General features: G+C 45.1%; 1 protein-coding gene across 1 annotated transcript in view; it reads left to right on the top strand.

Moving 5' to 3' along the window:
- The window catches only part of MTAP (methylthioadenosine phosphorylase), a 92248-nt gene that overhangs the window by 38990 nt on the left and 35107 nt on the right, over positions 1 to 18151 (top strand). Inside the window, exons 5-6 of the mRNA XM_077249305.1 lie at positions 6367 to 6469; positions 12099 to 12338. Coding sequence (XP_077105420.1) covers positions 6367 to 6469; positions 12099 to 12338 — 343 coding nt within the window. The remainder of the gene's footprint in view (positions 1 to 6366; positions 6470 to 12098; positions 12339 to 18151) is intronic.

Below are 18151 nucleotides of genomic sequence, written 5' to 3'. Positions count from 1 at the left end.
CTGCAGAGGGACACTAACAGATTAATCACCTCCCTATTCTACCCTAGTACATTAACATTTCTGATAATGACCCCTCTACTTTACACTGCCAGGGAAGTTTTAATTAATAGGAAAACAGTTTTTTACCCTTCGCCATGACAGCACCCACTGGAGAGATAGGGATCCGCCCCAAGGAACAGGAAACCTACAGAGACATAAAAGGGGGCGGTCCCCCTCTCCTCCTCAGTTTAGGTTTCCTGTTCCCAGGGGACAGGATCTCTGAAGACTACAGAAGATCATACCTGGGCTAGGAGCATCCGCCTGTGCGGTTTCTGCGGGAACGGCAGGGGATGCAGTCCAGATGCAGCGTCGGGGGAGACTCCGTTAGACGGCTCCCCCCTCGTCTGTCCGGCATGTGGGATGGCTGAGTCCGGGGAGACGCCGCCGATTCCACAGAGCAACGCTGCAGAGGTGCGGCCTTGAAGAGGCTCCAGACGCGGACCAGCAGGTAAAGGGTCCGGGATCTGCGGCACAGCTGCAGCGGCAGCCGGTACACCGCTCCATAGCGCAGGCCAGGATAAGATGGCGGCCGCACATGCGTGGAGCGGTGTAAGAATCCCCAGAATGACCCGGAGGTAGAGGAACACTTCCGGGTCACTCACACAGCGGTGGGGGAAAGCGCGGTTCTGCGCATGCGCAGTACACCGCTGTGGAAGAAAAAAAAAAAAAAAAAAAGTTTGACCGGATCTTGGCCTATTAAAAGGCGGAAGTTGCAAACGCACAGGCGATGCAACATGTCGTCCCCAGGCAAAACAGTGGACCCAGCAGGTGAGCCAGCCAGCAGAAGGTCCTCAGATGCCAGCCACAGGAGTGAGACCAAGGATTCAAGATCCAGAAAGTCGCAGCCTCCTATTTCGGTACCGTACAGCTTCACTGGGTGAGTGTAATTTCCCCTCTGCCTATAAAGCTGACACCCTTTTCCACAAATGTCTTTTTCTCCCAGGCCAAAAAGAGACAGAAATCTAAGCACAAACAGTGTGCATTATGTGACGAGCCTCTCCCAGATTCCCACCCCAAAAAACTCTGCAATCAATGTATGGCGGAAACAATGCAGAGTCCATCTATGTCGGTCACGGATATACGGGCCATAATTAGAGAGGAATTACAGGCCATCTCACAAGCCAGTACCCCCCCTAAAAAATCCGGGAAAGAAAAGGCTATATCCAGCTCTGAGTCCGAGGAGGAAGGCGTTATCCACTCAGACTCCTCGCAGGCATCATCCTCTTCCTCAACTCATTCCGACATTGAGGGTCGAGCTTGTTTTCCCCTAGATGGGGTGGACAACCTAGTAAAATCCATCAGGAATACTATAGGTTGTGAGGATGCAAAAGACGACCAAACTGCACAAGACATCATGTTTGCAGGGTTGGCAGAGAGGAAGAGAAGAGCATTCCCAGTAATTCCTGCGGTTAAGGCACTGATAAAGAGGGAGTGGGAGAAACAGGACCAGAGAGGTTTTCTCCCGTCAGCCTCCAAAAGGAAGTACCCCTTTAATGATGAGGAGTTAATTTCATGGACTAAAATCCCTAAGGTGGACGCTGCAGTCGCCTCCACCTCAAAACAGTCAGCTCTACCAGTCGAGGATGCGGGCCTACTTTCTGATCCTCTAGATCAGAAGGCAGAATCGTCACTAAACCGATCATGGGAGGCTTCCACGGGCATATTTAAACCATCAATTGCCAGTACATGCACTGCTAGATCCATGCTTGTTTGGATTGATCAGCTGGATCAACAGATCGAACAGGGGGTCTCCAGACAAAAATTGCGGGATGCGATACCACTAATTAGAGGTGCAGCAGCATTCATGGCCGATGCTTCAGCTGACTCTCTTCGCCTTGCAGCAAGATCAGCCGGTCTGATTAATAATGCCAGACGTGCGTTATGGATGAAGAGCTGGAAGGGGGATACGCAGTCAAAGGCTAAGATCTGTGCTATTCCGTGTGAGGGTGAGTTTTTGTTTGGGAAAGCATTAGACGAGATCCTCAAAAGAGAGGAAAAAAGCCTTCCCTGACCCCTCAATTCCTTTCTATAGGAAGACCTTTAGGAAGAGGCCGTTCGGGAAAAGAACACAAACTGAAAGATCGTCACGATGGGCCACAAGAGAGGGAAAACAGGGTGGCACTATGTTTAAAGGCCCCCCCCCCTTCCGTAGAGACAATAAATTCTGAAACACCAGACACCCCAGTAGGGGGTAGGTTAAAATTTTTCTTTCCCCAATGGCGAAAAATCACGTCAAGTTCCTGGGTGCTAAATATTATTAAGGAAAGAATGAAAATAGAATTCCTCCAAGTTCCCCATGATTCCTTTATTTTAACAGCCCTTTCCTCACCAGTGCAACAGAAGGCCCTTGAACTGGAAATTAGAAGTCTTATAGTTAAAAATGTTTTAGTTAGGGTGCCAAAGGGACAAGAGGGTAAAGGGTTCTACTCTCCGTTATTTTTAATCCCTAAACCCGATGGTTCATTTCGAACAATTATAAATCTTAAAAAACTCAATACGTTTATTAAAAATTATACGTTTAAAATGGAGTCTATTAGATCGGCCATTAAGCTCCTTTTCCCAAATTGTAGAATGGGCGGCATTGATTTAAAAGATGCCTACTACCATCTCCCTATCCATAGTAGGTATCAAAAATACTTAAGAGTGGCAGTAACTCTTGAGGGGGAGATTCATCATTTCCAGTATACAGCCATGCCCTTCGGTCTCTCCACGGCACCCAGGATCTTCACGAAGGTAATGTTAGAAGTAATGGCCTACCTTCGCCAGAGAGACACATTAATCATTCCCTACTTAGATGATTTTTTAGTTGTAGGAAATTCGTCCCTTCAGTGTGCGGAACGATTAGCTGACACTGTCTCGTCCTTAGAAAGCCTGGGCTGGATCGTCAACTATAAAAAATCCAGACTCATCCCACTCTCTCTTCAGACATTTTTGGGGTTTAATCTAGATTCCATAAAGCAAAAATGTCTACTTCCCCAAGAAAAAATATCTCTTATAGAGGGTAAAGTAGTGGCGGCCATTCACAAACCTCAAATGTCCCTGAGAGCAGGAATGTCCTTGCTAGGATCCCTCTCCTCCTGTACTCCAGCCGTTCAGTGGGCACAACTTCATACCCAAACATTGCAACATCAGATACTTCGGGAACAGAGAAAATTTCTGGGGCACCTTGAATCGAAAATAACTTTATCCGAGAAAGTCTTATCCTCCTTAGAATGGTGGCTAGATAAAGACAACCTAGCGGGGGGTGTCCCTTGGGTAATATCTCCATCCCACACGATAACTACGGACGCTAGTCCCCACGGGTGGGGCGCACACATGGGAGATAGATTCTGCCAGGGAACCTGGGATAAGAATGAGGATTTATATTCATCAAACCTAAAAGAATTGAATGCGGTAAACTATGCACTGCGTCAATTTCTCCCACAGCTACGAGGAAGCCACGTCAGAATCTGTTCAGACAACACTACGACAGTGGCGTATTTAAACAAACAAGGCGGCACAAGATCAGACGCTCTAATGTCTTCCGCAAACAGTACCTTAATCCTGGCCGAAAAGCATCTGTTGTCCCTCTCGGCAGTCCACATCAAAGGAGAGGACAATCAACAAGCGGACTTTCTAAGTCGACACACTCTTCATCAAGGAGAATGGTGTCTCAATCCTCACATTTTCCACAAGATAACATTGTTATGGGGCAAGCCCCAAATAGACCTGTTCGCTACAAAACAAAACAAACAAGTCCAGAAATTCGCATCTCGGTCCCGTGCAGATCACCCGGACATTCTAGATGCTCTTCAAACACCCTGGCAATTCAAGCTAGCGTACGCTTTCCCTCCGATAATTCTGCTTCCACAAGTAATACGGAAGATCAGGGAAGAGCAGGCCAGGATAATACTGATAGCGCCATTCTGGCCCAAGAGACCATGGTTCTCGTGCCTGCGGTCAATGTCGGTGACGGATCCTTGGGTCCTTCCCTCAATCCCAAACCTTCTCTCTCAGGGACCTTTCTTCCACCCTCAGGTGGACAGCCTCCACCTGACGGCCTGGAATTTGAAAGGCAGATATTAAATTCCAGGGGGTTTTCAAAAGGCCTAATTGATACACTCCTGCTTAGCAGGAAACCATCTACAACAAAAATTTACACCAAAGTATGGAAGAAGTTTCTACAGTTCCATACTAGTTCAAACCCCTCTGAAGTCCCAATAAAATCTATACTAGAATTTCTACAGAAAGGGAAAGAGTTAGGTCTGTCAGTTAACACACTAAAGGTCCAGGTGTCCGCTCTGGGTGCCCTCTATGGCCATAATATTGCTGGTAATAAATGGGTATCCCGCTTCATCACGGCCTGTGAACGAGTTACTCCTGTCCACATACCTAGGGTAGCTCCTTGGGATCTAAATCTAGTCTTAGACTCTCTAACAGAATCTCCGTTTGAGCCTATAGACACCGCATCTTTAAAACACTTGTCGTTAAAAACAGCCTTCTTAGTAGCCTTAACATCGGCTAGAAGAGTCAGCGACATTCAGGCCTTGTCGATAGATCAACCTTACCTTCTCACATTTCATGACAGACTAATCTTAAAACCGGACCCCTATACCTTCCTAAGGTAGCAGGGAAGTTCCACAGGTCACAAGAGATACATCTTCCTACTTTCTTTAAAGACCCCTCTACTCCTGAAGAACAAAAATTCCATACTCTAGACGTCAGGAGAGTAGTTTTGCAATATATTGAGAAAACTAGTAGTTGGAGGCAGAGTAGGGCTCTGTTCATATCCTTCCAGGGCAAAAAGAAAGGATATGGAGTCACAAGGGCAACATTATCCAGGTGGATAAGAGACGCTATCCGGTTGGCCTATTCCATGAAAAATGAAGAACCTCCGGAGGGTATCAAAGCACATTCCACCAGAGCCATGGCTTCTTCCTGGGCCGAAAAAGGGAACGTGCCAATCGAGGATATATGTAAGGCTGCAACTTGGTTGGCTCCTTCCACTTTCTATAATCACTACAGGCTTGACCTGTCTTCCGACTCTGACCTACACTTTGGCAGGACTATCCTCAGCACGGTGGTCCCCCCCTAGGTGTTGGTCTCTGGAAATCTCTCCAGTGGGTGCTGTCATGGCGAAGGGTAAATAGCCGGATTACTTACGGTAATGCTCTTTTAATGAGTCCATGACAGCACCCAGTCACATCCCTCCCTAATAAAAGCCAATGTAATTACTTCTATGAAGTTTATATTCTGATAAAACATTGTGATGGTTGACTAACACTGGCGGTCCTCCGGGTACTCTGAAATTAAACTGAGGAGGAGAGGGGGACCGCCCCCTTTTATGTCTCTGTAGGTTTCCTGTTCCTTGGGGCGGATCCCTATCTCTCCAGTGGGTGCTGTCATGGACTCATTAAAAGAGCATTACCGTAAGTAATCCGGCTATTCCTCATTTTTTGCTGTCTAAAAATGGTGTGCGTCTTATGGTAAGATGCGTCTTCTGGTCTGAAAATATACTGTAACTTATTTTGTGCGATCGGACTATCTAGGCATAAAGTTTCAACGTTCGAAAATTGCAAGTTTTCAACATTTATGTCCAATTTTCGATATTATAAATAAACACAAATCCTATCGACCTCAGCATATATGTCACGAAAAAAGTGTCTCCGTATCGGTGAGATACGTAAGTTATTACCACATAAAGTGACACTGGTCAGAATTGTAAAATTTTATTTGGTCATGAAGGTGTAAACAGGCTCCCGGGTGAAGGGGTTAACCGTGTTGGATGTGGACACCTTTGAAAGTGATGTAGGTCACCTTTCCCTTTTTGTCAACCAGTCTGAAGCAACGGAGAAAACAGTTTTTTACCACTAGATGGCACTATTCAACATAATGCTACCATAAAGAAGACTGGTCCTCATGATGAGAAGGGGATTTTTAACTAAAGATGTGGTTTAGGTTAAGGAACTTGGAAATCCCCTTCTAATTCCTTGAAAGACTAATCTATTAGATAATTGTTTTCCATAAATGCCAGTGTTATGTGTTTGCAATTTTATAAAACCCATAAAATTGAAAGTTGTTTTTTTATTGGGTGTATTTGTGTTTATTAACATCACTATGCTCCACCATTCCTTGCACAGCATTTGTGGTTTGACTCTCTCTTTTTGAGGTTCTTCCAACAAGAGGGTAAGGTTTAACATAAGGGGAATGGCAGACCACGTGCCAAATAGTGTAATTTCCACACCGCATGTTGTCTGGATAATGATCAGACGGTTACCTTCAGGGTGGGGTGTTCTTGCAGAGCTTGCTGAAGATTTCATTACTGTGTGTGTTCGATTGTGTCAACAGGACCACAAAAAGAGAGCAGACATTTTACAATGGGTCGCCCAGCTGCCTCCCAGGTGTTTGTCATATTCCGATGGCTGAGCCCTTCTGTGGCAAAACTCGAGAGGTGAGTACTACATCCCCCCCGACCTTCAGACGTAGCCCAGATAACGCAGTAAGCTATGGAGTGCGCGAATATAGAAATGTATACTGTATGTCATTGCATATGTATACTGCTGTCCAAAAGTTTGTGATTGCTGACACTTTTTCTAGTTTATACCATTAAAAAGGACCACTGTCAGAATCCTTCATGGAAGCAGCACACATGGCGGAATTTGTTAGAGCTCAGGTTTTAATCTCAGTGCTGCAATTGACACCACCCAAAACATTAAGGTACTAAGCTACCATGTTTTGGTCAAGAAATGAAAAAAGCCATCCAACCACGGCAACGAGCTTAAAGAGTAGCCTTCATTATTTTTAGTTCATAAATCAATAGGACACAAGAAAACAGTAAGCAACTTTTGTAGCATATCTTATTAGAGAAATCTGCTTTTTCTCTGATCCCCTCCATGAGCGCGCACACAGGAGGTTGCCTCCCCATCCTGATTAGGGTCAGGAAACACAGGAGGTTTATATCGCCCTCCTCCTCCCTCCATCCCTAATGAATGAAGAGGTTTATCTTGATCCGGCGAGCCTGGATCGATCGTCCCGTACCTTCCTCCTGGAGTTGCTCCCGCCCAGGAGCCGGACCGCACCATCCTCAGGCGCTGTCAGGCAATGCTGGATGTGCTGGAAGTGAGATAGGGGGTGACAGTTGGTGCTTATTGGATTCTATGTAGAGATGGGGGCGGAGCTCTGCCTAAAACTTCTCCCTCTATACTTCCTCCAGATAGGAAAAGCCAGTAGCTACTAATAGAATTGTATCACAGTAATGGGAACGTCTTGCTTCACTGGATACTGATTTTACTTGTGAATTGAGAATTTTGAGTGACCAGTCCTGAAGGAGCAAGAGAGGCATATTTCTCTGATGAGATCTATTACAAAGTTGCTTGTTTTAACATGTACTGTTAATTAATGAAATATAAATTATAACGATGGTTATTCTTTAGCCTTGAATAGTTCTTAACGATAGTGATTCACCTCTCCATGTACCCAGACAGGCCTCAACTGAACTGTGCTAGAGATAGGTGTGGATAAGAAGGGTGTACAGTCCAGGAGGGGTCCACACCAGGGCTGTGGAGTCGGTAAGCCAAAACTCTGACCCCTCAATTTCCCCAATGCCGACCCACCAGCACTGGTCACTACTGAGCATGTACATAAAGTGCAGTACAGATTCATCTCACATTCAACTCCACAGCACTGGTCACTACTGAGCATGTACATAAAGTGCAGCACAGATTCATCTCATCTACAACTCCACAGCACTGGTCACTACTGAGCATGTACATAAAGTGCAGCACAGATTCATCTCATCTACAACTCCACAGCACTGGTCACTACTGAGCATGTACATAAAGTGCAGCACAGATTCATCTCACCTTCAACTCCACAGCACTGGTCACTACTGAGCATGTACATAAAGTGCAGCACAGATTCATCTCATCTACAACTCCACAGCACTGGTCACTACTGAGCATGTACATAAAGTGCGGCACAGATTCATCTCGGCTAAAAGCCGAGATCCTTAGATCAGGAACAGAACAGACATTTATAGGACATTACATAACTTTCCCAAATTCTAGTGAAAACATGTACAGCACATCCTGCATTGTACTACTGTACCCAATGTGTTATATATTTTAGGAGTCGGTCCATTTTATACCGACTCTGACAAAATGAACAGCAGCTCTACAGCCCTGGTCCACACCACCCAATACATACTAAAAAAAGGCATGCACATCTTTTAACAATGCACTAATATGCAGGTGCACAAACATGCTGTAGCCCATATAAAAATGTATATACACTGTGCATCCGTACACTGCAATTAATGATTGCATGAATTCCAATATAGCTATACAATGAAAGGTACTTGGGTACCTTTTTTTTTTTTTTTTTTTTTTTTTATAAAATAGCGTAAAAGCCATCCAACAATGTCAAGATGACCTTCACGTTAGATTGTTCATAACCCTTGTGATTTGCACCAATGTGTTCCTAACTAGGCCTCATCTGAACTGGATGAGAGAAGGCGTAAACAGCAGAAAATAGGAACAACATATTTACTGCCACAAATTTTTGTTAACACAAAGTTTGTTGCTTCATTTTCAAAGTGGCAATTTGCTCTGAAGGGAGTCCATCACCAACCAAACTGCAAGCTTAGCTACTTAAATATTTATATATGGGACTTGGACCCTATAAAAATCCTACCAGTAATATACATTTTAGGCCAGGGTCACACTTGAGAGTGCAACGCACGAGTCTCTCACATCAATACCCAGCACTGCCGCCGGCACTCGGGACCGGAGTGTGCGGCTGCAGGTATTTCTATGCAGCTGAACGCTCCGTTCCCAAGTGCGGTGACAGTGCCGGGTATTGAGGTGATAGACTGGTGCGAGTTTCTCGCATTGCACGCGCAAGTGTGACCCCAGCCTTAGTGATGTAACTGCAGAAAAATGTACTATTAGGCTATGTGCACACGTTCAGGATTTTTCGTGTTTTTTCGGCCTTTTTCCGCGGAAAAAAACTCTTAAAAAACGCATACATAAGCATCCCATCATTTTTAATGCATTCTGCAATTTTTGTGCACATGATGCGTTTTTTTCTGCAAAAAAAACGCAGCATGTTAATTAATTTTGCGGATTTTTTGCGTTTTTGCCGCTATTTAATGCATTGGGAAGCTCCGGAAAAAAACGTGAGATAAACGCGAAAAAAACGCATGCGGATTTCTTGCAGAAAAAGTCCGGTTTTGTTCAGGAAATTTCTGCAAGAAATCCTGACGTGTGCACATAGCCTTAATCGATATGCAAATAAAGGTGCTTCAATGCACCCTTGGGGTTACCAATGTCACTCCTGACTCAAGTCCCTGTTCCTGTGCACTGACACTAGAGGTGCCCAGGGGCCAAAAAGGAAAGGGGGCCTCTTCCATCTACAAAGCAGGTGGAATTGTGCATTATAATGAGCTATTGGACTGCAAAGGGCCCATATAATGTTGCACAGAGGCCTGTTCTGTTTGTGTTCCCCCTGAGTACAGTGCGCCTGCGCAGGAGTGCGATGTCAGGGACACTGTGTAGCTGACGTAGGGACTCGTCATCCATAAGGAGCACAGAAGATGTCTGCATCGAAAGAAGGGAGGAGGCACCAGACCAAGATGCCCGTCGGACCAGTCTGCCCCCGCAGACTTTGGCCTATGGGAGCTGTTTTGTATTCTAACTGAATAGGTGCATCCTATAAAGGTGTTTATAGGTTGATTTTAAGGAATGTTATCAATACAACATATTAGAATGCTGTATATGAGGGCTGAAAGGTGGTGGCCATATCTCATATGGGACAAACCTGGTGACAGGGTTCCCTTTTAAACAGCAAAAGAAATGACTCAAGATGCAATAATTGCCCTACCCTCCAAAAATGCAGTAAAAATAGCTGATATTGTTGTATGTATGCGAAACTGGTATAAATGCAAATCTAGCCTCAGTATAGCAAAAAAAAAGTCCCCCCCCCCCCCAAAAAAAAAAAAAACGAAACAAACCCACACACAACTACTTTGATAGAAAAGTTAAAAAAAAAAAAAAAAAAAAAAAGTGCCAGAAAATGGCAGCACAAACCATTTTTTTTTCTTTTTTTAAAGTTTTTTTTTTTTACCACTGTAAAATATATATATCTACTATATAATTGTCTAAGGGTCACTTCCGTCTGTCTGTCTGTCACGGATATTCATTCGCTGATTGGTCTCGCCAGCTGCCTGTCATGGCTTCCACGACCAATCAGCGACGGCCACAGTCCGATTAGTCCCTCCCTACTCCCCTGCAGTCAGTGCCCGGCGCCCGCTCCATACTCCCCGCAGTCACCGCTCACACAGGGTTAATGCCAGCGGTAACGGACCGCGTTATGCCGCGGGTAACTCACTCCGTTACTGCCACTATTAACCCTGTGTGACCAAGTTTTTACTATTGACGCTGCCTATGCAGCGTCAATAGTAAAAGGATCTAATGTTAAAAATAATTTAAAAAAATAAAAAATCATTATATACTCCCCTTCAACCGCCTTTCCCGCTCCTCACGACGCTCCGGTGACCACTCCATGCAAGCGGCAGGTTCCGGTGGCAAGGATGGTATGGGAGAAGGACCTGCCATGACGTCAGTCATGTGACCGCGACGTCATCACAGGACCTGCACGCCTGCGCGAGAAGGACCTGCCATTACGTCACGGTCATGTGATCGTGACGTCATCACACCCTGGGACCGGAAGCTGCCGCCTGTACCGCGCACAGGCGACAGAACTACAAGTATGGTGAGTATGTTAGAACTACAAGGGGCCCTCGGATCGGAAGGTGAGTATGTTTATTTTTTATTTTTTAACCTGTGACATATGTGGCTGGGCAATATACTACGTGGCTCTGTGCTGTATACTATGTAGCTGGGCAATATACTACGTGGCTGGGCAATATACTACGTGGCTGGGCAATATACTACGTGGACATGCATATTCTAGAATACCCGATGCGTTAGAAAGTCAGGTAATTTATACCAAATAAGGAATACCGTAAATACCAAACATAAGAGGGAGAGTAGTGTTGTATTTTACCACTTTTGGAATGTTTATCCCATTTTTCAGTACGTAAAATAGTAATGTGAATTGTGTCATTCAGAACTAGAACTCCACTCACAAATAACAAATCCTCATGCTTTGGGCTCTCCCCCCACAGCTGATGCGCCCACCACTTGGGAGATGCGGCCGGTGTCCAACACACTCTCCTCTGCCATGTGTATGTCGTATTTGTGGTCACGGTCGTGCTCTGACTCACATCAGCAAATAAAAATGGCAACCCCAGGAAATTACTAATTAATTAGAACAAAATTTACTATAGTAATTTTTTTTTTTTTATTTAAAAAATGTGTTTTATGCAATAGTCGTTGATTAAAGGTAATCTATCACAAATCCTATCGAATGGCGGACTCTGAATTGTTTGGGAATGGTATATTAATGTGCCCTCGATTGATGGGCAAGAAAAATTGCTTCTCTTAAATAACTACTGATGTATTTCCTCCTTGGCATGGGTGGATTTTTCTAATTTAAATTGAGTACCTTTTTCAGTTGGTGCTGCTCCACTGATTAGGAAATCACATTTTTTTCTTCTGTGCCCCACTGTTCCAGAGTAATGCCACATAGTAATATTGGTGCAGAGTTTCCCTGCAAACAAGTGGGCGTATTCCACAGTTTCCCGTTGGGCATGGCAATATTTTGATTGGCAAGCATTAGACAAAAGTATGCTGTATGCCGACAGTGAGAGTGGTATGTGCGCCATTGGTTGAAGAGAAAATTTGCACCATTCTTACAGGGGGATACGACTTTGGAATAGAGGGGCACAGGAGAGAAAGAAGAACTATACCAGAGCTGTAAATGATCCTGTAAAAGATTATTAGCGGAGTAAAAAAAAAAAAAACGGACAGCGCGCGAGAATAAAATCGTCCCACTCTCCTGGATGAGAATGGGACCGATTATTTATACACTTGTGTAAAATGTAGGTTGTCCACAAGCAGTGCTAACCCTTGGCATTATTTATTTATTTCTTTTAAAGGCAGCTTTGTTTTGTGTTGCAGGTTTTAATAGATGTTGCCAAGAAGCTCGGTGTAAAATGCTACTCTAAAGGTACAATGATCACCATAGAAGGCCCACGTTTCAGTTCCAAAGCTGAAAGTATCATGTTTCGTCTCTGGGGTGCTGATGTTATTAATATGACGACCATTCCAGAGGTTGTTCTGGCCAAGGAAGCTGGCCTCTGTTATGCAAGTCTTGCGATGGCAACAGACTTTGACTGCTGGAAGGAGCATGAAGAGGCTGTAAGTACAGAGAAATGCGAGTTATTGTTTTGTTTTTTTTTAGTACTTTTATATTAGGCCAAGATATGTCATCATTAGATAAAGTGATAAAAATGAATGTGTTACTGCTACATTCACACAAGTGAAAAAAGTAGTTTTCCACAAAGTCCCTCCTGACAGCACCACCAGGAGGTTGTCCTTCTTATCCTTGATAGGGACAGGAACACAGAAGAGGTTAAATAGCCCCTCCCCACCACCACCCTTCAGTGTTTTTCCTGTCCCTATCAGGGACAGACGCAAGAGAGGAGTTCTGTAGAAGATCAGAGGTTACCTGATGCTGTAAGGTATCCGGGTCTGGTCAAGCAGGAGGCTCCCGAGAGCGGCCATATCCTCCTTAGGGGGGCTCTGGGCCGAAGGAGTTCCGGTGGACGGGGACTCAAAAATATCGCTGAAACCGATGGAGGTCCCTCAGGCATTTTAGGTTGAGCTGCAGGCTCCCGTCAGCTGCCTCATCCCTTCACAAAGGGCTCTGGGCAGCGGCTGCTGCGGCGGTGTTCTGGCTGCCGACTCCTCAGGTCGAACGCCCAGCTGGGAATCACGCCGGCGACGGATCAGGGGAGTGGCCTCACGCGACAGGTACTCCCGGAGGGTTGCCGTCAGCGTCTCCTGAACTTCAGGCGCGCCGTGTCATGGGGGGGGGGGGGCGCACTGGTGACTACCTCTGGGGGCGTGGCCGCGGAGCGCTTCAGCAGAGCCTGGGGGGAGCGTCTGGGGCTCCAAAGGACATCATGGCACCGGAAGCAGATGATCCCATACTGGTCAGCGTGCGTTCCAGGTAGCGCATGCGCAGTTCGGCAGAGGACCTGCAACACTGAAAATTGACAGCAGCTGAGCTCGAAAGGAGGACGAATCAGATGTCTTGAAGTCTGGTAAGACTGACTACTTAATGACGGACAACTGACAGCACACCTGACTTAGTAAGATGGAAGGTCCTAGCCGTCTTGACGTCCAGTCCTTAGAGCTGCCCACGGATCATGTGAGTAAACGTGGTGGGGGGTTACTTAGCAGGACTTTAGATCCAATAGCTATAGGGCCTTCTTTCTACATTATATTTTAGGACAAGGACATCCCTAAACGGTCTGCTACAACCACTAAAAAGAAGGCTAGCAAATGTCCGTTATGTACTGCCAGACTCCCAGAGGGTCATAACAAGAAGCTATGTGAAGTATGTATTGCTAAACTACGTAAAGACGAACAGACTTCATTATTAACTAATATAAAGACCATGACTAGGGATGAAGTTCAGGCTACTGTCTCAGCGTTAGTGCCACCCCAATCCCCTTATCCAAAAAGGCCCAGATGGGATGTGGACCTGAGTTCGGAGGAAGGAGAAGTATCAGGGTATTCCGACCTGGAGTCTGGTGAAGGCGAAAATTCTTCAGTATTGTTTCTGGAGGAACGGAAAAGTTGCCTATTCTCGTCTGAAAACACTGACGTACTTCTAAAAGCGGTTAAGGGTACCATGAAGGTAGAGGACTCCACGGAACCACTTTCACTCAAAACGAAATGTTCAGCGGTCTCAGAACGCACAGAAACAGGGTGTTTCCAGTTAACAATCATATAACCACAATGATTCTGGAAGAATGGGAAGATGTGGGAAAGAAGTTAGTAGTCCCGAAAGATTTCAAGTACCGTCTTCCCTTCGATCCGGAAGAAACTAAAGTATGGAAGTCCATACCGAAGATCAACATTCCGGTGGCTAAAGTCTCAAGGAAAACAGCAATTCCTTTCGAGGACTCATCTGGTCTAAAAGATCCTATGGACAAAAGATCAGAAGACCTCCTTAAGAAATCCTGGGAGTCATCGGCAGCCATTATGAAGACAAACATAGGGGCCACCTCAGTAGCAAGATCCATGAATCTCTGGGTAGACGAGTTGGAAGGTCACATTAAAGACCGGACTCCAAGGGAAGAAATTTTGAAATCACTATCAGTGCTAAGAATGGCAACTGATTTCATGGCAGATGCATCAGCAGTCAGTGCGTTTTGCAGCTAGAAATAATGCGGCAAGGCGGACTCTGTGGCTAAGATCTTGGACGGGAGATACCCAGTTAAAAACAAACTTTGTTCGATTCCTTTCTCAGGCTTTCATGTATTTGGACCAGTCCTGGATGAGCTGCTTGAGAAAGCATCAGATAAAAAGAAGGGCTTTCCCGAAGAAAAGCCAAAGAAGATGCCATTCTTTCGGAAGACTCTCTCCCACCCTAGACAGGACTATAAAGGGAAAGGGAAGTCCGGCAGATGGAGCTGCCTTAACGCGGCAGGGGTAGATGTTCCTTTCGAGACCAGACATCGGGACCCGGCAGACAATGATGCCAACAATATAGGAGGGAGGCTGTAGTACTTCCTGGAAGGCTGGCAGGACATCACCCAAAATCAGTGGATCCTGCAGACGGTCATTCGGGTACAGGATAGGATTCACCCAACTACCTCCCAAAAGATACTGCCTAACACATACTGAGTCGCCAGCAGTCCATCGAAGGCTGTTAACAGATATACAAGAGCTTTCAGAACTGCAGGTCATAGTTCCGGTGCCCCATCACCAGCGTTTCCATGGACATTACTCCAGTCTTCTCCATAAAAAAACCGAATGGAGAATACCCTACGATAATAAACTTAAAACAATTAAATCAGTGGGTAGCTTACAAACGCTTCAAAATGGAGTCTCTCCGATCGATCATACCCTTAATAAAAAAGAAGTTAGTAATGAGCACGTAAGATCTCAAACATGCTTATTACCATGTACCCATCCATGCCTCACACTAGAAATTCCTCAGATTTGCAATAAAAGACTACGGGGATATACATCATTTCCAATTCCAGTGGCTGCCATTCGGTCTCTCTTCTGCCCCATTTATATTCACAAAACTCATGACAGAGGTTATGGCCTCCTTGAGAGAAAAGAACATTCTCATCGTCCCATACCTAGACGACCTTTTGTTGACGGCAGATTCGCCACATCAGATGGAGGAATCTTTAACAGTATCCACGTCACTCATGAAGAGACTGGGGTGGGTAATAAACTTAAAAAAAATCAAATTTCAGGCCATAAAGGAAGAAAACATTCCTGGGGGTACTGCTAGACTCTGAACAGGAATACTCATTCCTGCCAGTGCAAAAGCAACGGACAATCAGGCTTCATGCATTCCCAGTGTACAGTGGAGTCAGTTTCATTCAAGAACACTTCAACGGGAGGTACTTTCAGTATGGGACGGCAAGAAAGATTCGTTGGACAACAAAATATTATTACCCAAAGAGGTAAAACAGTCCCTGTCATGGTGGAGCAACATAACAAAGCTCAAAAAAGGGAGACCCTGGAGAGCATTTCCATGCATAAATATCACCACAGATGCAAGCTTCAGCGGCTGGGGAGCTCACATAGAAAGATGTTACCTTCAAGGAACATGGCCCACATCTGTACGCAGCAGTTCCTCAAATCACAAGGAACTTAGAGCAGTTTGGGAAGCACTGAAAAGATGCCAAGAAGAGTGGCATGATTGCCATGTCAGGGTCTTCTCAGACAACTTGACCACGGTATCCTTCCTTCTACATCAGGGAGGTCCGAGGCACCGTCACTTGCAGAACCTAGCAGAATCAATATTCTCATGGGCAGAACGCACTGTAAAGTCCATCACAGCAGTACATCTAAAAGGCTCAAAAAATCAGATAGCAGACTTTCTCAGCAGGGAAAGGGTGCAACCCTCGGAATGGTCTCTGTTGTGAATTCCGTTCTCGGACTCCCTCCTGTGGTCATGAATGGTACTTTGGTTAGTTCTGCTCTTGGACTCCCTCTGGTGGCTTTGAGCGGAACTGCTGGTCACTGAGGTTGGCTTTGTCAGCTGCTCTCGTTTATTTCTTGCTGGCTTCCCTATTTAACTCCACTCAGATCGTTACTTGATGCCAGCTGTCAATGTTTTCAGTATTGGTTCAGATCTCTCTTGGACTTCTCTGAGGACCTGTCTACTCCAGCAGAAGCTAAGTCTTTGCTAGTTCATTTTTTGTTACTGCTTCCTGAATATATTTCTTAGTACTGCTATTTCTAGTCCAGCTTGCTATTATGATATTCCCTTGCTAGCTGGAAGCTCTGGGGTGCATAGTGGCACCTCAACACCGTGAGTCGGTGTGGGGAGTCTTTTTACTTACTCTGCGTGGCTTTTTGTAGTCTTTTGTGCTGACCACATAGTTCCCTTTTCTATCCTCTGACTAAATTAGTGAAGTCTGGCCTCCTTTGCTAAAACCTGTTTCATCCCTGTGTTTGTGACTTTCCTCTTAACCCCTTAATCCCGTATGACGTACTATCCCGTCAAGGTGACCTGGGACTTAATTCCCGGTGACGGGATAGTACGTCATACGCGATCGGCCGCGCTCACGGGGGGAGCGCGGCCGATCGCGGCCGGGTGTCGGCTGCATATCGCAGCTGACATCCGGCACTATGTGCCAGGAGCGGTCACGGACCGCCCCCGGCACATTAACCCCCGGCACATCGCGGTGTACCGGCGGTACAGGGAAGCATCGCGCAGGGAGGGGGCTCCCTGCGTGCTTCCCTGAGACGATCGGTACAAGGTGATGTACTCACCTCGTACCGAACGTCTTCTCCCTGCAGGCCCCGGATCCAAAATGGCCGAGGGGCTGTATCCGGGTCCTGCAGGGAGCACTTCCGGGTCGGAGCAGGCTGCAGATGAAAGCTGCAGCCTGCTCCGATGAAAGTATGATCACGGATCTGATAGAGTGCTGTGCACACTATCAGATCTGCGATCTGTGATGTCCCCCCCTGGGACAAAGTAAAAAAGTAAAAAAAAAAATTTCCATATGTGTAAAAAAAAAAAAAAATTCCTAAATAAATAATAATAATAAAAAAAAATATTATTCCCATAAATACATTTCTTTATCTAAAAAAAACAAACAAAAACAATAAAAGTACACATATTTAGTATCGCCGCGTCCGTAACGACCCAACCTATAAAACTGGCCCACTAGTTAACCCCTTCAGTAAACACCGTAAGGAAAAAAAAAAAAAAACGAGGCAAAAAACAACGCTTTATTACCATACCGCCGGACAAAAAGTGGAATAACGCGATCAAAAAGACGGATATAAATAACCATGTTACCGCTGAAAACGTCATCTTGTCCTGCAAAAAACGAGCCGCCATACAGCATCATCAGCAAAAAAATAAAAAAGTTATAGTCCTCAGAATAAAGCGATGCCAAAATAATTATTTTTTCTATAAAATAGTTTTTATCGTATAAAAGCGTCAAAACATAAAAAAATGATATAAATGAGGTATCGCTGTAATCGTACTGACCCGACGAATAAAACTGCTTTATCAATTTTACCAAGCGCAGAACGGTATAAACGCCTCTCCCAAAAGAAATTCATGAATAGCTGGTTTTTGGTTATTCTGCCTCACAAAAATCGGAATAAAAAGTGATAAAAAATGGTCACGTGTCCGAAAATGTTACCAATAAAAACGTCAACTCGTCCCGCAAAAAACAAGACCTCACATGACTCTGTGGACCAAAATGTGGAAAAATTATAGGTCTCAAAATGTGGAGACGCAAAAACTTTTTTGCTATAAAAAGCGTCTTTTAGTCTGGTTTCACACTTGCGTTTTTATCTGCATGCGTTTTTTAAAAAACCGCATGTGTGAAAAAATGCATGTAAACGCGGTAAAACGCATGCGTTTTTATAGAAAAACACAAGAAAACAAGAAAAAAACAAAAAACCCTAACCCTACCCCTAACCCTACCCCTAACCTGAAATACGTGGCACTGAAA

This window comes from Ranitomeya variabilis, chromosome 1 (genome assembly GCF_051348905.1).
Source record: "Ranitomeya variabilis isolate aRanVar5 chromosome 1, aRanVar5.hap1, whole genome shotgun sequence".
Taxonomy (NCBI): Eukaryota; Metazoa; Chordata; class Amphibia; order Anura; family Dendrobatidae; genus Ranitomeya; species Ranitomeya variabilis.
Note: the sequence above shows the minus strand (reverse complement) of the source record. Positions and strands in the feature narration are given on the sequence as shown.